The sequence below is a fragment of the Prionailurus bengalensis genome, chromosome B3 (genome assembly GCF_016509475.1).
Source record: "Prionailurus bengalensis isolate Pbe53 chromosome B3, Fcat_Pben_1.1_paternal_pri, whole genome shotgun sequence".
Taxonomy (NCBI): Eukaryota; Metazoa; Chordata; class Mammalia; order Carnivora; family Felidae; genus Prionailurus; species Prionailurus bengalensis.
This window is the reverse complement of record NC_057355.1, coordinates 85,491,018-85,510,543: the sequence shown is the minus strand read 5'-3', so window position 1 is coordinate 85,510,543 and position 19,526 is coordinate 85,491,018. Positions and strand designations below refer to the sequence as shown.

The 19,526-nt window shown below is 34.7% G+C and overlaps 1 protein-coding gene and 1 non-coding gene across 12 annotated transcripts in view; both read left to right on the top strand.

Annotated features, from left to right (window-relative positions):
• Positions 1-19,526, top strand: part of RALGAPA1 (Ral GTPase activating protein catalytic subunit alpha 1) — a 277,975-nt gene that overhangs the window by 57,546 nt on the left and 200,903 nt on the right. For all 11 annotated transcript variants that reach the window (XM_043556003.1, XM_043556001.1, XM_043556002.1 and 8 more), the window contains exons 6-10: positions 1,282-1,459; positions 2,920-3,035; positions 5,434-5,572; positions 6,623-6,831; positions 9,849-10,088. In XM_043556003.1, coding sequence (XP_043411938.1) covers positions 1,282-1,459; positions 2,920-3,035; positions 5,434-5,572; positions 6,623-6,831; positions 9,849-10,088 — 882 coding nt within the window. The remainder of the gene's footprint in view (positions 1-1,281; positions 1,460-2,919; positions 3,036-5,433; positions 5,573-6,622; positions 6,832-9,848; positions 10,089-19,526) is intronic.
• LOC122469714 lies at positions 11,182-11,286 on the top strand. Its single transcript, XR_006293608.1, has one exon. It is a non-coding gene; the product is annotated as a U6 spliceosomal RNA (small nuclear RNA).

The window sequence follows — 19,526 nt, the reverse complement described above, 5'->3', positions numbered from 1 at the left end:
GTCATGATCTCATGATTCTTGGTTTGAGCCCCTCATTGGACTCTGTGCTGATGTTGGGGAGCCTGCTTAAAATTCTCTCTCCCTTTTTCTCTGCCCCTCCCTTTTTCTCTGCCTCTCCCTTTTTCTCTGCCTCTCCCTTGTTGTCTCTCTCTCAAAATAAATAAACTTAAAACAAAGAAAAAAACTATTGTTTGCCAATGCATTGAGTGATTCACTAGAAATACTTTATTCTCTGATCCCAGAAGATAAAAACTATTTAGTCATTCAATAAATTATTCTTTATATTACCATAACTATGCTTAGATGTAGAGAGAAATAAAGGATCTATATTAAAAAGTTGGTTTTATTTCTTTTTCATTATCTCATTGTGCTGTTATAAGAGAAGCTACCTTGTCTAAAAGCTTCTCATTGTAGATTAAATGAAAGTTTCATATTGTAGGTAGGTTTGGTGTCGAGGCTTGGAATAACAGCATGAAGGATTAAGTCTTCCTAATTGTTATCTTGTTATCTCCCTAAACTGTGAGGTTGGCAGCTGTTGAACAGCTTTGACAGTGGCCATTTACCAAGCTGTAGTAGGCCAATTTCCAAAGCTACCAGTGAGGTTAGGTTAGTGAAGAACTTGGTGTTTTCCTTGTCAGAGTTTGAATGTTTTTCTATCTTTTTCTGTTCTCTTCATGGGAGAGAATTTATGCATTGATTCAAATATTTGTTGTCTTCTGTAGATGAGTTATTGTTCTAGGTGCTTAGAATAGAGTAATAGGTCACAATTTCTGTTTTGCAGGTTAGCAGCAAATAATAAGTACATGACATAATTTCAGAGAGTGGTAAGCCTTTTAAGGACAAGAACATTAATTTAGCAGTGCACCAGGATCCCCATTACGATTCTTCATTTTACCAAACTCATTATAGCAAGGAACAGTTATTGCCCTCTTTCTTCTTGTATTAGACCATCAGAAATGATTTTCTGATTTTTTACAAATGGAAATTATAGAATAAAGATTACCTGGTGGCTTTCAGTAGTAAGAGGCCAAGTTTATTCTGTAGTTGTTCAAATCTGTGAATTTAATTTTACAAGTAATGAGAGCTCAATAAATGACATGGATGTAATAGCTCTTCCTCCTTCCCTCCCTCCTTCCTTCTTCCTTTTCTTTTTCCTTTCCCTCTTTCTTTCCTTCCTCTGTTTTGCAAAGTAACATTCTCTAATCATCTAAAGAATTTTGGCCTTAAAAGTAAGAAAATATTTCCATTATAAGTAAAAATACTATTTTTATTTTATTTTAGATCAGGCGGGAAGGTGTTCGTCTTTTTTTATTATGGTTACAAGCTCTTCAGAATAACTGTAGCAAAGAACAACTTTGGATGTTTTCTTGCTTAATTCCCGGATTTTCAGCACTACAATCTGAACATGGACCTCGAACTTTAGATAATCTCATTAATCCTCCACTCAACCTTCAAGAAAGTAAGATTCATGAGATCTTATTCATTAGTATTTAAAATTTTCTGTGTAGTTAATATAGGTTTAAAATGTCTGTACATTTATTAACTGGGTAATTCAAGGCCATGTTGTAAAATGTAGGTTTTATTATTTTTTAGGTATGATGAGGCCAACAGATCAGATGATTGTCGTTAAAAAAAATATATAGTTACAGTTCCCAAGAGGAGAGGGCATGCCACACCAGGGAGGGTGGCCACATGGGGAAGTACCAGGGTCAGTCAGGGGTAGGGTATCATAGGCAAGAGCCTATATGATTTCTGTAGGTAGAATGTGTGAGGCAGTGTGAGCAGTTCTGCGGCTCATTTGGATAATTTTAGCAGGCTCAGGTGCAAACGGGCTTTCCCTCATTGTCACTCAGGTACCTGGGTGATTAGGTGAGGGGAATAGTGGCCTTGAGTGTGAGGGCCAAATAGAAGTGGGGAGTAGAGGTGTGTACTCTGGACTGGATGGTTTGCACCTGGAAGGAATGTTCTCCAGCCCATGTTTATGATCTCTAGGAATTAGCTAGCCAGCCCTGGGAGGGCCATTCTTCTCTCCCTGGCCAACAAGTCTTCTGGCATCAAAGCATCAGAAACACCTAGTTAATATAAGCCATTTTTTACATTTATCTTTCATCTCTAATTCTCATATGTCCTCTTGTATCCTTGAGTTAATTTGGATGTACTTTGAAGTACAAGAGTATTTTATTTTGTGCCAAGAGGACTATAAAAAAACCTACTTTTGTGAACTTAATTACTGGGCTAATATTTACTGAGAAACAGGTTTAGGAATCTGCCTGTACTAAACTAGGTGCTGCTTAGGAAATATTTAAGAGAATTCAGCTAGTTGTTGGTTTTCTTGAATTTGCGGTTGTTACAATGAATGTTTTTGAATATTTGAAAATTTTTGAAAATGTACATATTTCTTATTTTATACATGGACTTTTGTAATCAAGGAACTAAGATGTTATCTTTTCTTTTTGAGAGGGAAATAGCATTTCCTTTTTTGAATAAAGCGTTACCTTAAAGGGTAATCGTGGTCATTACTAGAGTACTCTGTCCTTTAATTGATAAATAAGCTCATTATTTTTGCTGTTACTCATCATACTATGGAATTTTGGAATGGACACACTTAATGTGAATTTTAAAATATCATGAGAAGTTTTTTTTCAAGCAAGATTTACTCTTAAGCCCTTCATATCTGTCTGTCCATCCTTGTCACATTATCTCAGTCAAGGGCTTATGAAACAGCTGTTATTAAACTTCATGGTTGTTGTGATGGATCGTCCGGATGATCTCAGATTTTTTTCAAGCTTCAGTCATTAGAAAATTTTCAAGCAGTATTTGTTGCATATGTGTTTTACAGTTAATGTTTTTTGGACCACATTATTTCATTGTTAATTTTGTTTTGTAATTATACTGAACATTTCTTTTGTCTTTGGATAGCTCAAGTCACTATAGAGGAAATCACTCCTCTTGTCCCCCCACAATCAGGAGACAAAGGACAAGAAGATCTCACAAGCTATTTTCTTGAAGCACTTTTAAAATATATAGTAATTCAGGTATGTTTTATCTTCTTAAATATCACCCTTCTTACCATCATTTTTCCCTCTCTTACCATTGTTCTGTTAGAGTAGATATTTGCTTATTGTCCTGAAGAAGGACAAATTTTTGCTTTTGAAAATGTATGTTAGTATGCCTTTCCTGGAAAAAAAAAATCATTGGAGGGATTATTAATCCCTTAGGGAGCTAGAGAGAGAAATTTTTAAGTAGACTGTTTCATGTATAAACCTTCTTATGCGGTCCAGTTTCTAATCCTTTCCTTTATAATCAGCAGCTGTGGTCTTTAAAAAAAACTAATAACTGGTTTAGGGATCAATCTGCCAAGAAGCCAGTAGGGAGGTAGGCTGAGAATGGGGTGTGGGTACAGGAATGTAATTTATACTTCAACCTGTTTGTATTGTATATTTCTAAGTGAATGTATTTTGTAAGGTAACCTCTTCATCTCTGCATAGGAAATGTGCATGTTCTGATCAGTGGAAACACTCAGCATATATACATTTCTTGTAACTGTTCCAAACATAAAAATTCCCCATGCCTTAGAAACTAACATTATAAAGTTAATTTGGACCCTGAATGAGATTACCAAGATGTAAATCTGATTCCACATCTTACTGATAATATGACCTTTGTTAAATTAACCTCTGTGGCTTAAAATAGACATAAAAATAATACATATCCTACTTTGGTGTTTGAGGGTTAAATAATTAGTGCAAAGTACTAGAATAAAAAAGTACATGATACACGTAAGTGTTCTGTGAATAGTAGTTGTTACTGTCATTATTATTACCAGTTTTTCTTTTTTAAAAAACAACTTTTAGGGGCGCCTGGGTGGCGCAGTCGGTTAAGCGTCCGACTTCAGCCAGGTCACGATCTCGCGGTCCGTGAGTTCGAGCCCCGCGTCGGGCTCTGGGCTGATGGCTCGGAGCCTGGAGCCTGCTTCTGATTCTGTGTCTCCCTCTCTCTCTGCCCCTTCCCCATTCATGCTCTGTCTCTCTCTGTCCCAAAAATAAATAAACGTTGAAAAAAAAAAAAAAACCTTTAAAAAACAACTTTTACACTCCATATAGGTTTTTAAATGTTTTGCTGGTTTATTGAGATATAATTGGCATACAGTAAACTGCAATATTGAAATATACAATTTGATGAATTTTATTATATGTGTACAACATGCAGCCATCACCACAATCAATATAATGACCATATCACCCTTAAAAGTTCTCAGATGCCTTCGTAATATATCCTTTTCCACTCCTAACTGCTTCCTAATCCCAGGCAACTATTGATCTTTGTCACTATAGTTTGCATTTTCCATATTTTTATGTAAATGGAATCCTGTAGTACATACTTTTTTTTGGTCTGGCTTCTTTTTTCCATCATAAATATTTTGAAAATCATCCATATTGTTGTATATTTATAGTTTGGTTCTTTTTATTGCTGACTAGCTTTTCATTGTATGGATATACCACACTTTGTTATTCAGGTGATAATGAGTTTCCAGTTTTTGCTATTGCAAATAAAACTGCTGTGAATATTGATAAACAAGTCCTTGTGTATATGTAAAATTTCCTTTTTTGTGGGTAAATACCGTTAGTCAAACAGCTAGGTTGTAGAGTAGGTATATACTGATTTTTTAAGGCGCTACCAAGTGTTTTCCGAATGGTTGTGCCTTTTACATTCCACTAGCAATCTATGAAACTTAAAAGTTGCATCACATCCTCATCAACAGTTGGTATGGTCACTATGTAATTTTAGCTATTCTAAAGTGAATGTATAGTGGTATCTCACTGAAGCCTACTCTGGGCTTTTACTATCCCCCTACTTAGATATCTTCCTCCCCCTACTGAAATTCTCACACCCTGTGTTTTACTGCTCTTTCCCCTTCTATTCTCACCTCCTTACTTCATGGACACTGTCCTCACCTCCTCGTGCTCAAAGTCCCCACTGGGCAATTGCCTCTACTATATCCCCTCCATGGAGGCCCTACTTCTTATGGAAGCTCTGATTACCTGCACTTGACTGCCACTGCTTTTACTCCTTCTCTACTCTCACATATACCTATTTTGTATGACTTTTAAGGCTGAATTATTCAGGATGGGGCAATGGGGAAAAGAACATTCATATCTTTGTCATTAGTAGAGCCGAATTTGAGTCAACTTTGAAAATTTTCCAGAGCATACTTTAACTTCTCTAAGATTTTTGAAATATAACTTATATAATGCATTTTCATGGCATTAAACCCTCATTTTAAGATTTTTCCTTTATATATATTTAGCGTGTATATCTTTAGAGTGTAATAGATTAGTGTATTGCTTAAGTAACCTTTTACAAGCTTGTTTATAATAACTAATAACTGTTTCTGTTTCATGGAATGATTCTCATTATATTTTTTATTATTAGGTAAAAAGTTTAGAATGGAAGAACAAAGAAAACCAAGAAAGGGGATTTTCATTTTTGTTTTCACATTTTAAGAAATATTACTTGCCTTATATTTTCCCAAACATCTGCAAGGAGAATAGTTTATATCATCCTGTACTTGGTAAGTAGTCTTTGGAATTTTCTAAAAGATCATATGTAAGAATAAAATATACTTCATTGTAAAGCTGGCATTTGTTACCTGAAGAAGACTGATAACTTTAGTATTTTTATTGATTCCTTAGAAATATACCTTGATTCATATAGAAAGTGGAATTCTTTTAATAGGAAAGTTTCACTGAGAGTGAAGAGATTTTTTTAAAAAACATATTCTTTGGGTCTCACCAATTGGAAAAGTTAACCTACCAGCAATATTTGTGATTATAAATTAAACTTAATTCTAATATTTGGTATGATCTTTAAACTACATTATAAATTTTTTAAGGCCCCCCCAAGGGTTTGATTTAGTATGTCTTATTTAAATTATGTATGAATAATTACAGTGTCATATGTTTTGATGATATATTATCCAGTATTTAGTGGCTGTGCCAAAATGGCTGTGTGTGCCTTGAAACTAGAACCTTCTTGACAAATGTTGGGTTAGAAGCAGACCTTCCATATATAGGAGGCACTGGCAATCTGTATGTGGAAATGTTCTTTTTGAAAAAAGATTTTCCTATTTTAAGCTTTGCCAAGTTTAGGCAACTCATAGGTTTAGGCATAACCATTAGAGCTAGTAGAAAGGAATTAAATTAGAGTAGCAGATCTTTGCCACTGAGAACAATATTTACTTTAAAAATATTTTTGCTGTAAAAATCAAGGAAAAATTCTCATACTTTGTATTTCTTCAAAATTTGTGTCTCAGTCTTAGGTTAATTGAAGTGAGTTCTCATTAATTTCAAATGGCTCTGGAAGGTTCTCTACTTAGGCAAGATTCATTGAGCTTTTCAGTGAGAAAATTGCAAAAACACGTTTCCATATATCAGCCATATATGGTTCACTCTTGTAGATTCCATGCTGATATCTAGCAAATTATTTTAAAATGTCATTTTTGTACCAAATCTGCTTCTAAAACAAGAGTATCATGACAAGTGTTTTCTCAAATGTTTAAAAATGCATATTTATCTAAGCATAATTCTTATTTTGGTCTTTGTTTTCCTTTTATTTTTCATAGATATCCCACAGGTGAGACCAAAGCCACATTATGTTATGATAAAGAAGGATGCTGAAACCAATGAAGCAATCTATTGTACAAAGGAGCCTTTCATTAAGGCTCGGGTTATTGTCATTCGTTGGCTGGTTTCTTTCTGGCTTGAGCCAAAGCCACATACAGGACCTCATATTCCTGGGATGGAAGGTGAAGTCTTGCCAAAGAATATTCAGGTAATACACCACATAAGGCAAACTTGTTAAAGTTAAAAATGGCTTAAGAGATATGACTGTGGATTTAAATTGCCTTATGTGTAGAACACTTTTAAAGCAAATGATAGTATTTTCTTTGTATAAATGTATTTTATGAATCCAAATTTTAACAATTATTATAGAATTGATAGTTTTTTTTAATAAAAAATAAAACTTGGAAGACATAGAAGATCATTCTAGTCATATATGAGTCTCAGCTTTTAATTTGTTTCTGTATTTTATATTAGTTGTGCAGTATTAAAAATATTCTGAATTGTACATACAGATTCTTGCAGTTGGAAGCAATCTGTAATCAAATGGTTGTAGAACCATCATAATTCTTTGTAGATTTCCAAAGCATTCACAGAATGCTGACTTAAAATCTTATCTCCCAGGGTACTGGGCTGGCCCAGTCCATGGAGCTTGTGACTCTTGATCTTGGGGTTGTGAGTTCAAGCCCCGTGTTGGGTGTAGAGATTATTTAAATATAAAGTCTTGGGCGCCTGGGTGGCTCAGTCATTTAAGCACCCAACTTTGGCTCAGGGCATGATCTCACGGTTTGTGAGTTCAAACCCACATCAGGCTATCTGCTGTCAGTGCAGGAGCCCACTTTGGATCCTCTGCCCCCATATCTCCGTGTCACTCCCCACTTGCACGTTCTGTCTCTCTCAAGAATAAATAAACATTAAAAAAAATCTTTTTTTAAAAATTTTTTAACATATATTTTTGAGAGAGAGAGAGAGAGAGCATGAGCAGGGGAGGGACAGAGAGAGAGGGAGACAGAGAATCTGAAGCAGGCTCCAGGCTCTGAGCTGTCAGCACAGAGCCCGATGCAGAGCTCAAACCCACAAACTATGAGATCATGACCTGAGCCGAAATCAGATGCTTAACCGACTGAGCCATCCAAGGAGCTCCCCCAAAAATAAAATCTTAAAAAAATAACGCCTTGCCCTCATCTCATTTCCCCTTTTTTAACAAGGGCACTGAGTCTAGAAATGTGATATAAAATTGTACGGCTATACAATGGAGGGACTAATCTATAAACTTCTAGTATTTAATTAAATAGTTGGTCTTTTTCATACTTCATTATCACTTTCTCCTTTTTCCTCAGTGTGTGTTTTTCCTGAACTTATCTATATTACGGTATTTATTTTATAATTTTTATTTTCCTTTTCTCAGATTTTCTTCATTTAGTTTAAAATATCTTATACCGTGTGTGTTTTTGTATGACTTCTTAAATCTTTCACAAATTAAGTGGAGGTATAAAGTGGGTGTTTAATTGACTAGCACTCAGAATATTTCAATTATATTCCCCCTTAGCCTTTATTTATCTGCAGTCGACTATGGGTATGTTTTCCCTAAAACTTTGTTTCAATGTCTCTACAGAGAATTATTAAATATAGAAACTCTCAAGCAGAACTATTTTCCATGATCTCAGAACTTAATGCACTAAAATCATGGAGGTTTTGATTAGGAAGGCATATTTGAGATTATTTACTTAAACCCTCTTGTTTTTTTTTTTTTTTTTTTTTTTTTTCTGAAATTTATTGACAAATTGGTTTCCATACAACACCCAGTGCTCATCCCAAAAGGTGCCCTCCTCAATACCCATCACCCACCCTCTCCTCCCTCCCACCCCCCATCAACCCTCAGTTTGTTCTCAGTTTTTAACAGTCTCTTATGCTTTGGCTCTCTCCCATTCTAACCTCTTTTTTTTTTTTTTTTTTTCCTTCCCCTCCCCCATGGGTTCCTGTTAAGTTTCTCAGGATCCACATAAGAGTGAGACCATATAAACCCTCTTGTTTTATAGACGACAAAACTGAGACTAAAAATTGAGTAACTTAATGGAAACGAATTTGCCATACCATGATATAGTGCTACTACTATCATAACATGGTAGTAATTTCCTTATCACCAACCTTACTTTATCGCTAGTCTTAGGCTTCATCTTTAGTCATGGTGAAAAATCTTTTAAGTTAGTAGAATATAGAATGTTCTCTTGAGTTTGTTTGTTTCTTTCCTTCCTTCCTGCCTGCCTACCAGCCAGTCAGCCTTCCATCCTTTGTTCCTCCCTCCCCATTTCCCTTCCTTCCTTCCGATTTTATTTTTAAGTAATCTCTACACCCAGCATGGGGCTCAAACTTACAACCCCAAGATCAAGAGTCACATATTCTACCAATAGCCAGCCAGGCACCTCACTCTTGAGTTTTTTTTTTTTTATATTTTCTTTAGGCGTCATTTCTACTTCTGTCATAATTTTTTTTTTGCCATTCCTTTGTTTTTTTTGTAACTTGTTTGTACTGTAAACATTCTAAAAGCAAATTATAGGTGGATAGATGATTAGTGAGTATCACTATATTACTTATGTGATGAATTATTTGGATTGCCACTTAAGTATTTAGAATGGATTCTAAATGAAATCTATGCCTGGGGTGCCTGGGTGGTTCAGTCCATTGAGTGTCCATCAGATTCTTGATTTTGGCTCAGGTCATGATCCCAAGGTTGTGGGATCAAGCCCTGCATGGGCTCCATGCTGAATGTGGAGTCTGCTTAAGGTGTTCTCTCCCCACCCCCCCTCGTTCTCCTTTCTACCTGTCTCCCCTGCTCATTCACTCTCTCTTTGAAAAAAAAAAAAAGTCTATGATCTATGCCCAGTTTTAAACAATAGTGTAAGTTATTTGTGGAATGCTTTGAGTTCTACCAGTATTTGCTATTAGAAAGCAAAATCCCAGGGTGCCTGGGTGGCTCAGTAGGTTAAACATCCAACTCTTGATTTCGGCTTAGATCATGATCTCACAGTTCGTGAGCTCGAGCCCTGCATCAGGCTCCTTGCTGGCAGCATGGAGCTTTCTTGGGAGTCTCTCTCTCCCTCTTTCCTGCCCCTCCCCTGCTCTTGGCTTCTCTCTCTGTGTCTCAAAATAAATAAACTTAAAAAAAAAAAAAAGCAAAATACCAAATTAAATGATTATGATATTCTCCCTCTTTTCTTTTTCTTTTAGAGAGCAGCTGCTAGTTTGGTATCCAGAGAAGAAAACAAAAATGATAATGCTGATAAAGCAGATAGAACTACAGAACCAGAACAGTCCCATTCTAATACAAGCACTCTCACGGAGCGAGAACCTAGCTCATCTAGTCTCTGCAGTATTGATGAAGAACATCTCACAGACATTGAAATAGTTCGCAGAGTTTTTTCTTCTAAAAGAAGTAATGTAAACTTTGTCACAGAGATATTTCGTCAGGTAAAGTATCTTTCAGTAATTTTAATTTCTAATGTAGACTTTGGTTTTTAATGTTGAATATACTGACTTTCAGCTATTTAAAATTCCTAATAGAAATGTTTGTTTGTTTGTTTTAAGTTTATTTATTTTGAAAGAGAGAAAAAGAGAGCATGAGCAGGAGAGGGGCAGAGAGAGGGAGAGAGAGAATCCCGAGCAGGCTCCAACACTGTTAGTGCAGAGCCCAATGCAGGGCTCAAATTCACAAACTGTGAGATCATGACCTGAGCCAAAACCAAGAGTTGGACACTTCACCAACTGAGCAACCTAGGAGCCCCTTAATAGAAATGTTTTTTAAAGTTCATATTTAATTTTAAATTTAATTTTAATTTTAAAATTTGCTATTTTAATCTTTTAATATTTTCTATTTATATTTTTTAGTTTATGATGAGTTTAGTTTAATAACCAACCATGCTCCTCCTTCTGTTATTAGAACAGTTTTCGTAGTTACTCACTTTCCGGTTTGAAACTTTATTTCCTACCATTTGATTAGTAAATTAAAATTATTTTATCTTTCATTCTCTACAATCAGTAAAAAGTGGTTTGTGAGTATAAGAAGCAATGTTTTCATTGCCTTTATCCTCCTTTCAGAGTCTCAGTTTTGTCCTCTAAGGCATTCTGAAATTAAAGTTGCGTAAGGTAGATATTTGGGGACTAAAATAAAGAAATGGAGAGAAAGAAAAAGAATAAAAAGTATCATATAAGGATAGCTAGAAATTCCTAAGTGCACATTCTCAATTACATAGAAATTTTATGGTAAATAAACCTTATAAAAACTAATCATTTGCTCTTAATAGCAAAGGTACTTAACTTTTGCAGGTAAACATCATTGAGTTTTGTAGCTGAAGGGCATCATTCAAGTCTCACAGTAAGAAAGTGGTAGATTTGGGACTAAAACTCCCAGATCCTGGTTCCCCTGGCAGTGCTGTTTATATCACATTGCCTTCACTTGCCAGGGAGCTGTCTAGGCATAGCACATCTTCACCTCATATACATATTTATTGATATGCAAAACAGAGACATCATTAGCTTTGTAAAGAAACAAACTTGCCTTGGCTTGTTTCAGCAGCACAAACACTAAACATTAGAATGATACAGAGAAAATTAGCATGGCACCTGCACAAGGACCACAGGCAAATTCATGAAGGGGTTCTATATTTTTGTGTTCATGAGTACAAAATGTATACAATTATATACAAATGGATTGTTTCATTCAACCCCAATAAAGTGACTATCACAATAAAAAAAAAAAAAGGAGACCAACTTGCCTTACCATTTTGTCCGGCTTTGGCAGTGGTTCTGGTTGCCAAATTTTACAGTTTGAGTTGATAGACTATTTGACAAATGGGAAGGGAAAGATATTTGGCAAATAATGTTGGAATAATTTACTTGTGGGAGAAATCAAAGCAAGCTTATAGAACTATTCGGGTTTTCGAGTAATAAACTTTGTATAAGTTTATTTTTCTAGGAATTTGTTCATTGCATTTGTTTTCAGATTTGACAAAAAGTTCATTAGATTCTTTCATAAACTTTTTAATCTCTGAAGCATTTATATTCATGTTCCTCCTTTTCATTCCTGTTAGTATTTATTTGTCTTTTTTTTTTTTTAATGATTCTTGCTAGAGATTTGTCATTTTATTAGTCTTTTCAAGAATGAGCTTTTGGCTGTTAGTCCTCTCTGTTTTATACTTGTTTTTCTGTTTTATTATTTTTTGCTCCTTGTTATTTCATCTTTCTACTTGATTTTGGTTTTTTTTTCCCTAGCTAATTAATTTTAGTCTCACATTTTTCTCAAATGATTTTTGAGGCTATTAATTTACCATATGTACTGTTTTATCTATATTTTACAAATTTTGGTGTATAGCATTTTTTGTTATTATTCACATGTAAATATTTTCTAATTTTCATGTTAATACCTTCTTTAACCTTTGCAATATTTATCAATTTGTGTCTTCCAAACAGTTTTCTGGGTTTTTTTTTTTCTTACAAATTTTGATGTGATTCTTTTAGAGAATATAGTCTGTATGATACTAGTTATTTACAATGAATTGAAACTTATGGCGCAGAATGCAGTCATTTCGCATAAATGTCCTGTGTGCTTGGAAAGAATGTATGCTTCTCTGTTGAGTTCAGTGACCATTAACGTCTGAACTTTTCTATATCCTTACTAAAGGTTTTTGGTCAGTTTGATCTTACAGTTATGGAAGTCTTATACTCTGATGATTTGTCAGGTTTATCTTTGTAGCTCCATAAATTTTTCTTTGTATATTTTCAAGCTGTATAATTAATAATTAAATACATACAAGTTGAAAGTTTTATATTTAAATGTGGCTCAGCTGTTTAAGCATCTGACTCTTGTTTTTGGCTTAGGTCATGATCTCATGGTTTATGAGTTCGAGCCCCATGTTGGGCTCTGCACAGTGCAGAGCCTGCTTGGGGCTCGCTCTCTCTCTCTCTCTCTCTCTCTCTCTCTCTCTCTCTCTCTCTGTTCCTCCCCCACTTTGCTCTCTCTCTTTCAAGATAAATAAACCTAAAAAATTTTTTTTGAATGTGAATTAAACATTTTATTTTTATGGCCCTTTTCACCTACAAAAATTATTTTTGCATAACGTCTATTTTATTTACTATTAGTGGATTTATACCACTTTTTTTTTTTAAGTTTATTTATTTTGAGATAGAGCGAGCGAGCAGGGAAGGGACAGAGAGAGAGGAAGAGAGAAACAATTGCAAGCAGGCTCCATGCTGGCAATGCAGAGTCCAACACGGGACTGGAACTCACTAACTGAGATCGTAACCTGAGCCGAAACCAAGAGTTGGATGCTTAACTGACTGAGCCACCCAGGTGCCCTAACTTTCTTTTTATTATGAACTACCCTCTGGGGTGGCTGGCTGGTTCAGTGGATAGAGCATGGAACTCTTGATCTCAGGGTCATGAGTTCAAGCCCCCTGTTAAAAAAAAGAAAGAAAGAAAGAAAAAAAAAGTAGCCTCGTACATTTTTTTAAACAATCTTAATTTTTAACTCTTTTATATCATTAGATTTTGTATGCCTCTTGTAAATATGGTTTGATTTTTAAAAATCTTTGTCTTTTAAATGGAATATTTATATTTATTATAATTATTGTTATGTTTGGATTTATTGGTAGCATCTTATTTTGTTCTATTTTTTTTTTACCATGTCTGTATTTCTTTTGTGTCATTGTCTTATTTTTTGCTTTCTTTTTAATTGATACTTTTTCACTTTGTATCCTTTTACTGTTACTTGGTTTGAAAGTTATATTCTATTTCTTTTTCTTCAGTGATTATTGTATAAATTTTAACATACATAATTCACTTTCCAAGGACTAAAGTTATTTTTTACCCTTTTTCTAATCAGTACAAGGATCTTAGAACCTTATTACTCTTAATTCCCCCCCCCCAACTTAACCTACTGTTATTATTGAATACTTCAGTTCTATTTTATGTGGTTGTGGTGTAACTACAGTATTATTATTGTTCTGTGCATTCAGTATTGATTTACGTTTAGTTATCTGTTTATCACTTTCTGTGATTATGATGTCTTCCCTTCCAGATTTTTTAGAATCACTTTCCTCTGCTTGAATGAAGTTCATCACTTAGTGGATGATTCATCATTTTAGTGGCTGTCTGTTGGTATCAAATACTAAAAATTTTTGCCTGTCTGAAAATGTCTTTTATTTTTGAAAGACTTTTTCTACTGGACATAGATTTCTAGATTAACAATTATTTTCACCCAGCACATTTTAGATACTCAGATACTTTCCCACTGTTTGTTTTAACGTTGTTGCCGTTGAGATGTCAACCAGCAGTTGAACTAATAAGTCAGCTATCTTTGCTCTGGCTCTTTTTAATATCTTCTTTTAGTATTTGGCATTTTACATTTTACTGTGGTATGCCCAGATCTAGGTTTCCTTTCATTTATTCTTTAGGGGATATTTTAGGCATACTTCATTTATGGATTAATATATTTTGGCAATTCTGGAAAATTTTCAGCCATTATCGCTTTAAATATTGCCTCTGTCCCATCTATTTCTTGTCTTTCCGGGACTCTGACAAGATGTATGTTAGATCTTTTTTACCTTAAGTGTCTGTTAACCTCTCATTCATATTTTCCATCCCTTTGTCTCTCTATGCTACATTCTGGGTACTTCCTTTTTAATTACAACTGCTTCTGGAAATTGGCAAGTCTGCTCAATTTTATTGTTTCTAGTTCTTATGTTTTACTTATTTATACTAAACGTAGTTATTTTATATTGATTGATCATTGTAATATTCCTGAGGTGTTTGTAGATCTGATCATACCATATTTTGTTTCTGTGTTCTCTTTCTTATTGTGGTGTATTCTCTTAAGGTTTCTTCCAATATTTCATGATTTCAGAAATTTAGAATTTTGACTCTGAGCTTTTTCATCTTACATCTTTATTTGCTGATTTGGTTTATTAAAGGTTGATTCTCTCAGAAATGAGTTGCATTTGCTGCTTCTAGGTGCAAAGAGACACTAACAACCTGTCGTTAAACTGAATCCTTGATTTGAGGTTCAAGCTAGCCACATAATATGAACACAGAATATAAAACTATGTTAAGGCTAGCTTTTAGTTACAGTGTGTCTGGGGAGATTTTTGTTGTCATTGTTATCTACTCTGCATCTAGGTATAGGCAGTTTTCTTTACAAACTTTTAATGGTTGGGTTTATTTCTCATTCAGCATTGCACTGACAGTATGTAGTTCTGACTTTGTTTAGTTTTCCTGTTGTTCTCCCTGCTTTGGCACAATAGGTCCATGGAAACCAAAGTAATTGGTTCCACTCAGAGTGAAAGCCAGCTTTCTTGCTCCTCCTAAAACTTAGCTCACTGAGTTTGGATTTCATATAGGTTTTTATTTTTGAGTATTTTTTTCTGCTTTTTGGCTTATCAATGCATTTAAAAAGATTAAAGTTGGGGCACCTGGGTGGCTCAGTTGGTTAAGCATCCAGCTCTTGATTTCGACTCAGGTCATGATCTTGGGGTCATGGGGTTGAGCCCCATGTCCGGCTCCATGCTAAGCATTGAACCTGCTTGGTCTCTCTCCCTCTCTTTCTCTCCCTTCCCCTCTCACACTCTATGTAAATAAATAAACAAAAAAATTAAAATAACAAAAAGATTAAATGTATTTTTAATATACATTTTGATTTTTCAATCAGAAGGTTTGTTGAGTTACTAGTCCACCATACTCTTGGAAACAGAATTCCCCTTATTGAGTTTTTAATAATGCTCTTTATATTTGAATTTTTTTAATTTGCATTTGCTTATTTTTCACATCTGCCCTAGTCCCTTTTTGCAGTGGCTCATTCATTCTTTATTCATATTCATTTTCTTAAGTAAAACATGTTAAAAATGTTCATTTTATATTCCTTATTCTACTACCTCTATCAGCTAGTTTTTGTAGTTTTGGCCTTCTTGGTTGTTGTTTCTGTTTTCACCCCTGTTTGTTTATTTTGGGTTTTTGTGTTACGGATTTACATTTCTGTGGAATTTTGTGGGAATTAATTTGAAACTTGGGTTGAAAGATGTGTTCCTCTACAGAAGAAATGCTCTTGCTTCTCCCAGGTATTTGGTGATCCTGTCAACCTTGGTTTACTTTATTTATTTTTAATTTAATTTTATTTTAACTTTTCAGTAAGCTCTATTGTATGCCCAGTGTAGATCTTGAACTCATGACCCTGAGATTAAGAGTCACATACTCTACCAAATGAGCCAGCCAGGCATCCCAGCCTCGGTTTGCTTTAAATTATAATTCTCAGTTTATGATTCTTCCTACTTTGCACCACTCAAAGTTATGTGATGATCAGCCTGAGAATATGAATTTGCAGGAAAGGGTGTTCTTCCCTCCTATTCCCCTACACTAAGTCAGTAGACAGGTTTCCTCATTGACTCTTCTCTGGAGTTGAGATTTTTTGCCTTCCCCTCCTAGCTCACCTTTGTATTCAGGTTGCCTACATTGGTGTCAGTTTTACACATAGGAGCCTGATCTGTCTCTCCCCTCTGAACAGGTAGCTATTTAAACCCAACACTCTAGGCTATCCAGGGCAATAGCCAGCAGCTTCATTGCTCACTTGCTGTCTGGATTAATACACACATTTTGGTCTAGACTCAGAATATCCTTACAAGCTGAGCCATTCATTTAAAAAGGTCTGTTGTATTTTTTGATGTGACAGTTTTTAGGTGTTCTATGCAGGAAGATTCCAGGATATCTTTTAAATGATATTGCTGGAGACTGAAGTCCTCGGAGATGTTTTTATTCTGATAATTATTTTTTAAGTGATTTTTAAGGCAAAACTTAAGGAAAAATAAATTTGAGGATGGTGACACCAATGGATCATTCATGTTTTGAAAAGGGATTAATTTCTAAGATTAGGTATATAGTGGGAAAGCTATTTTTACTTGCAGTAATGCTGATAAATTTTCAAAATTGAGAATTTGTGAAATAGTTTCTTTCCTTACTTTGAAGGCTCAGATGTTCCACAATATAGATAAAATACTCCATTAATTATCAGGTATATGACCATGTAATGACTTTGCCCCTAGCAGTCCCAGCTAGAGCACAAGTCTTTGTATAGGCAAATAAGTTTAGTAGAAATATGTTTACTTAATGTTTCTCAAAATTATCATCCTCAAAGCTTTCACAATTACTGTTTTCCCTATCTGAATTTCCATCCTTCAACCCTCCTTTCTTTCCTCTTTACCCTTTATCCCTTTTTTTTCTAACCTGATACTCATCTTTTATTACTTTTAAATATGGCTACACCAGAGAAGTCTTCCATGACCACCCAAAAATAGATGCACCTGTATGCATATGCACACACACAGACACATGCACACATACACACACATAGTAAGTATCTTTTTATAAGATGTTTTTGAAAATTATTTTCTTCATAGTACCTCTTCTGAGTTTTATATTTATTTAAAAATTATTTTTAAAATTTTAATCTTTTTTTCTACCCTCCATGAATACTTCTCATATTCATTCATCATATCCTCAGTGCCTGGCATAGAGTAGGCACCTAATAAATATTTGGTGAATGAATCAAGAAGTTCTGTAACTGTTGAGTACCAGGTACTTTATTAGTGCTACCTGAGGGCTAACATTTATTTCTAGAAACTAACTCTTGAAATAATTTGTTATATAGTTGATGATGTTATTTTAGGGCCAGTGTAATGATTGAGTTTTACCTCAGATGAAGATATTTATATTGTTATTTGTCTTTAAAACAAAGATACAACTATAAAGCATAAAATCCCCCAAATCATTTGAAATGATAAAGTTATTCTCTATGTTCAATAGAAAGGCATATATGCACTCCAGGCATTATATATTTATGTCTGTATATGTATAATTATATCTGTATATGATAATACCTACATATATAATACTTCATACATATGTATATAATTATATGTGTGTGTAAATTTTTTTTCTGCAAAGTCACTTTAAGGCAATAGATTGAAAACTGTGGTTTTTGAGGCTTCTGGGAAGTCAAAACTATTTTCATGACAAAATAAAATTTTACTTACTTTTTTCACTGTCATTTTTTCATGAGTGTGAAGTAAAGTTTTCCAGAGATACCTGATATGTGATATTGTGTCAGATTGAATGCAGAAACAAGCAGATAAGAGAATCCAACTGTCTCCCATTTATTTATTTATTTATTTTTAAATGTGTATTTATTTGAGGGAGGGGGCAGTGAGCAGAGGAAGGGCAGAGAGAGAGGGAGAGAGAGAATCCCAAGCAGGCTCCATCTCAGGATCTTGAGATCGTGACCTGAGCTGAAATCAAGAGTCAGATCTTAATTGACTGAGCCACCCAAGTGTCCCCCCACTGTCTTTTATTAAGCTAAACGTTAATGATATTTGCAAAAATGTAAAGCAATGTATTTTGGAAAACCTGTTATTTGTGTTAACATATAGTAGGGTAGGGGTTCTGAGACCAAAATGCAAACCGCTGCTTTCAGAAGACAGTGGGATGCCTGGGTGCCTCAGTTAGTTAAGCATTGGACTTTGGCTTGGGTCATAATCTCACTGTTTGCGACTTTGAGACCCTCGTCAGGCTCTCTGCTGACTCAAGCTCAGAGCTTGGAGCCTGCTTCCAATTCTGTGTCTCCTTCTCTCTCTGCCCCTCCCCCACTCGGTCAGTCTCTCTCTTTTTCTCTCTCTTTCAAAAATAAACATTAAAAAAATTTTTTTTAAGTTAAAGAAAAAAATAAAAAAGAAGACAAAATTTCCCGGGTCTGCTGAATGCTCACTGTACTTGATTTATCTTAAAGAATGTGTTTATCATAATCTGGGTTGGTTAATAATAAAAAAAATATTAAAAATTCAGAGATCATGTTTTATTGTTTATTCACTGAAGAAGAGAGTCATAGCTACCAAATTCACAAAACTGGATCAGATTATCTTCAGCTAATACTGTTAAATATTTGATTTTTCTTTCTCCTGTTGTTTTTATTCCATCTCCATGTAGTTTTTGTTTGTGTCGTAGTTTTATGGTCATAGAATCAAAACTGGAGATGACCTCTTGTAGGTCTATCTACAAACAAAATTTGCTGAACATATAGATTTAAATATGTTTTTTGAATGATAACTTATTATCAGTTAATAATTGACGTGATTGGTGCTTCTTCATAGGGACAAGGTGCTGATGTATGGTTTTGAATGTTCTGGTTTCTGTGACAGTTATTTCTCGTTGTAAATGTATAAATCGGCACTCTGGTTTTTGTGCATCTGTTTTTTTAGCCATGGCTAATCTCAGTCTTTCCATAAGATTCATAGTTAGTGTGTTGGCAAAATCAGACTTTAGAGCTTACAAGGACAAAGGTTATATACACTCTGGGTTTTAGTAAATTCATTAGGCCACTTGGGATATGGTGTGACAGTTTATGCATTAATAAATACCAGCTCTGGATATTATTAATATTTTTTAAATGATTAAAACTTTATGTTTTAGATCAGCTTTAGGTTAATAGTAAAATTGAGCAAAAACTACAGAGGGTTTTCATGCTAATTTTAAAAATTCATTTTTCAGTATCTGAGAATAAAACTTTTGAGATTGAGATTTTTTTCTTATACTTTGAACCTTTTTTTTTTTATAACATATTTTATTTTTTTGAGAAAGAGAGAGAAAGTGAGCAAGGGAGGGACAGAGAGAGAGAGAGGGAGATAGAATCTCCCTGGAGAGAGGCTCCAGGCTCTGAGCTGTCAGCACAGAGCCCGACGTGTGGGGCTTGAATCCACAAACCATGAGATCATGACCCGAGCCGAAGTTGGACTCTTAATCGACTGAGCCACCCAGGTGCCCCTATACTTTGAACCTTTTTAAGAAAGCTGAGATGTTGCTGCAATTATGAATGC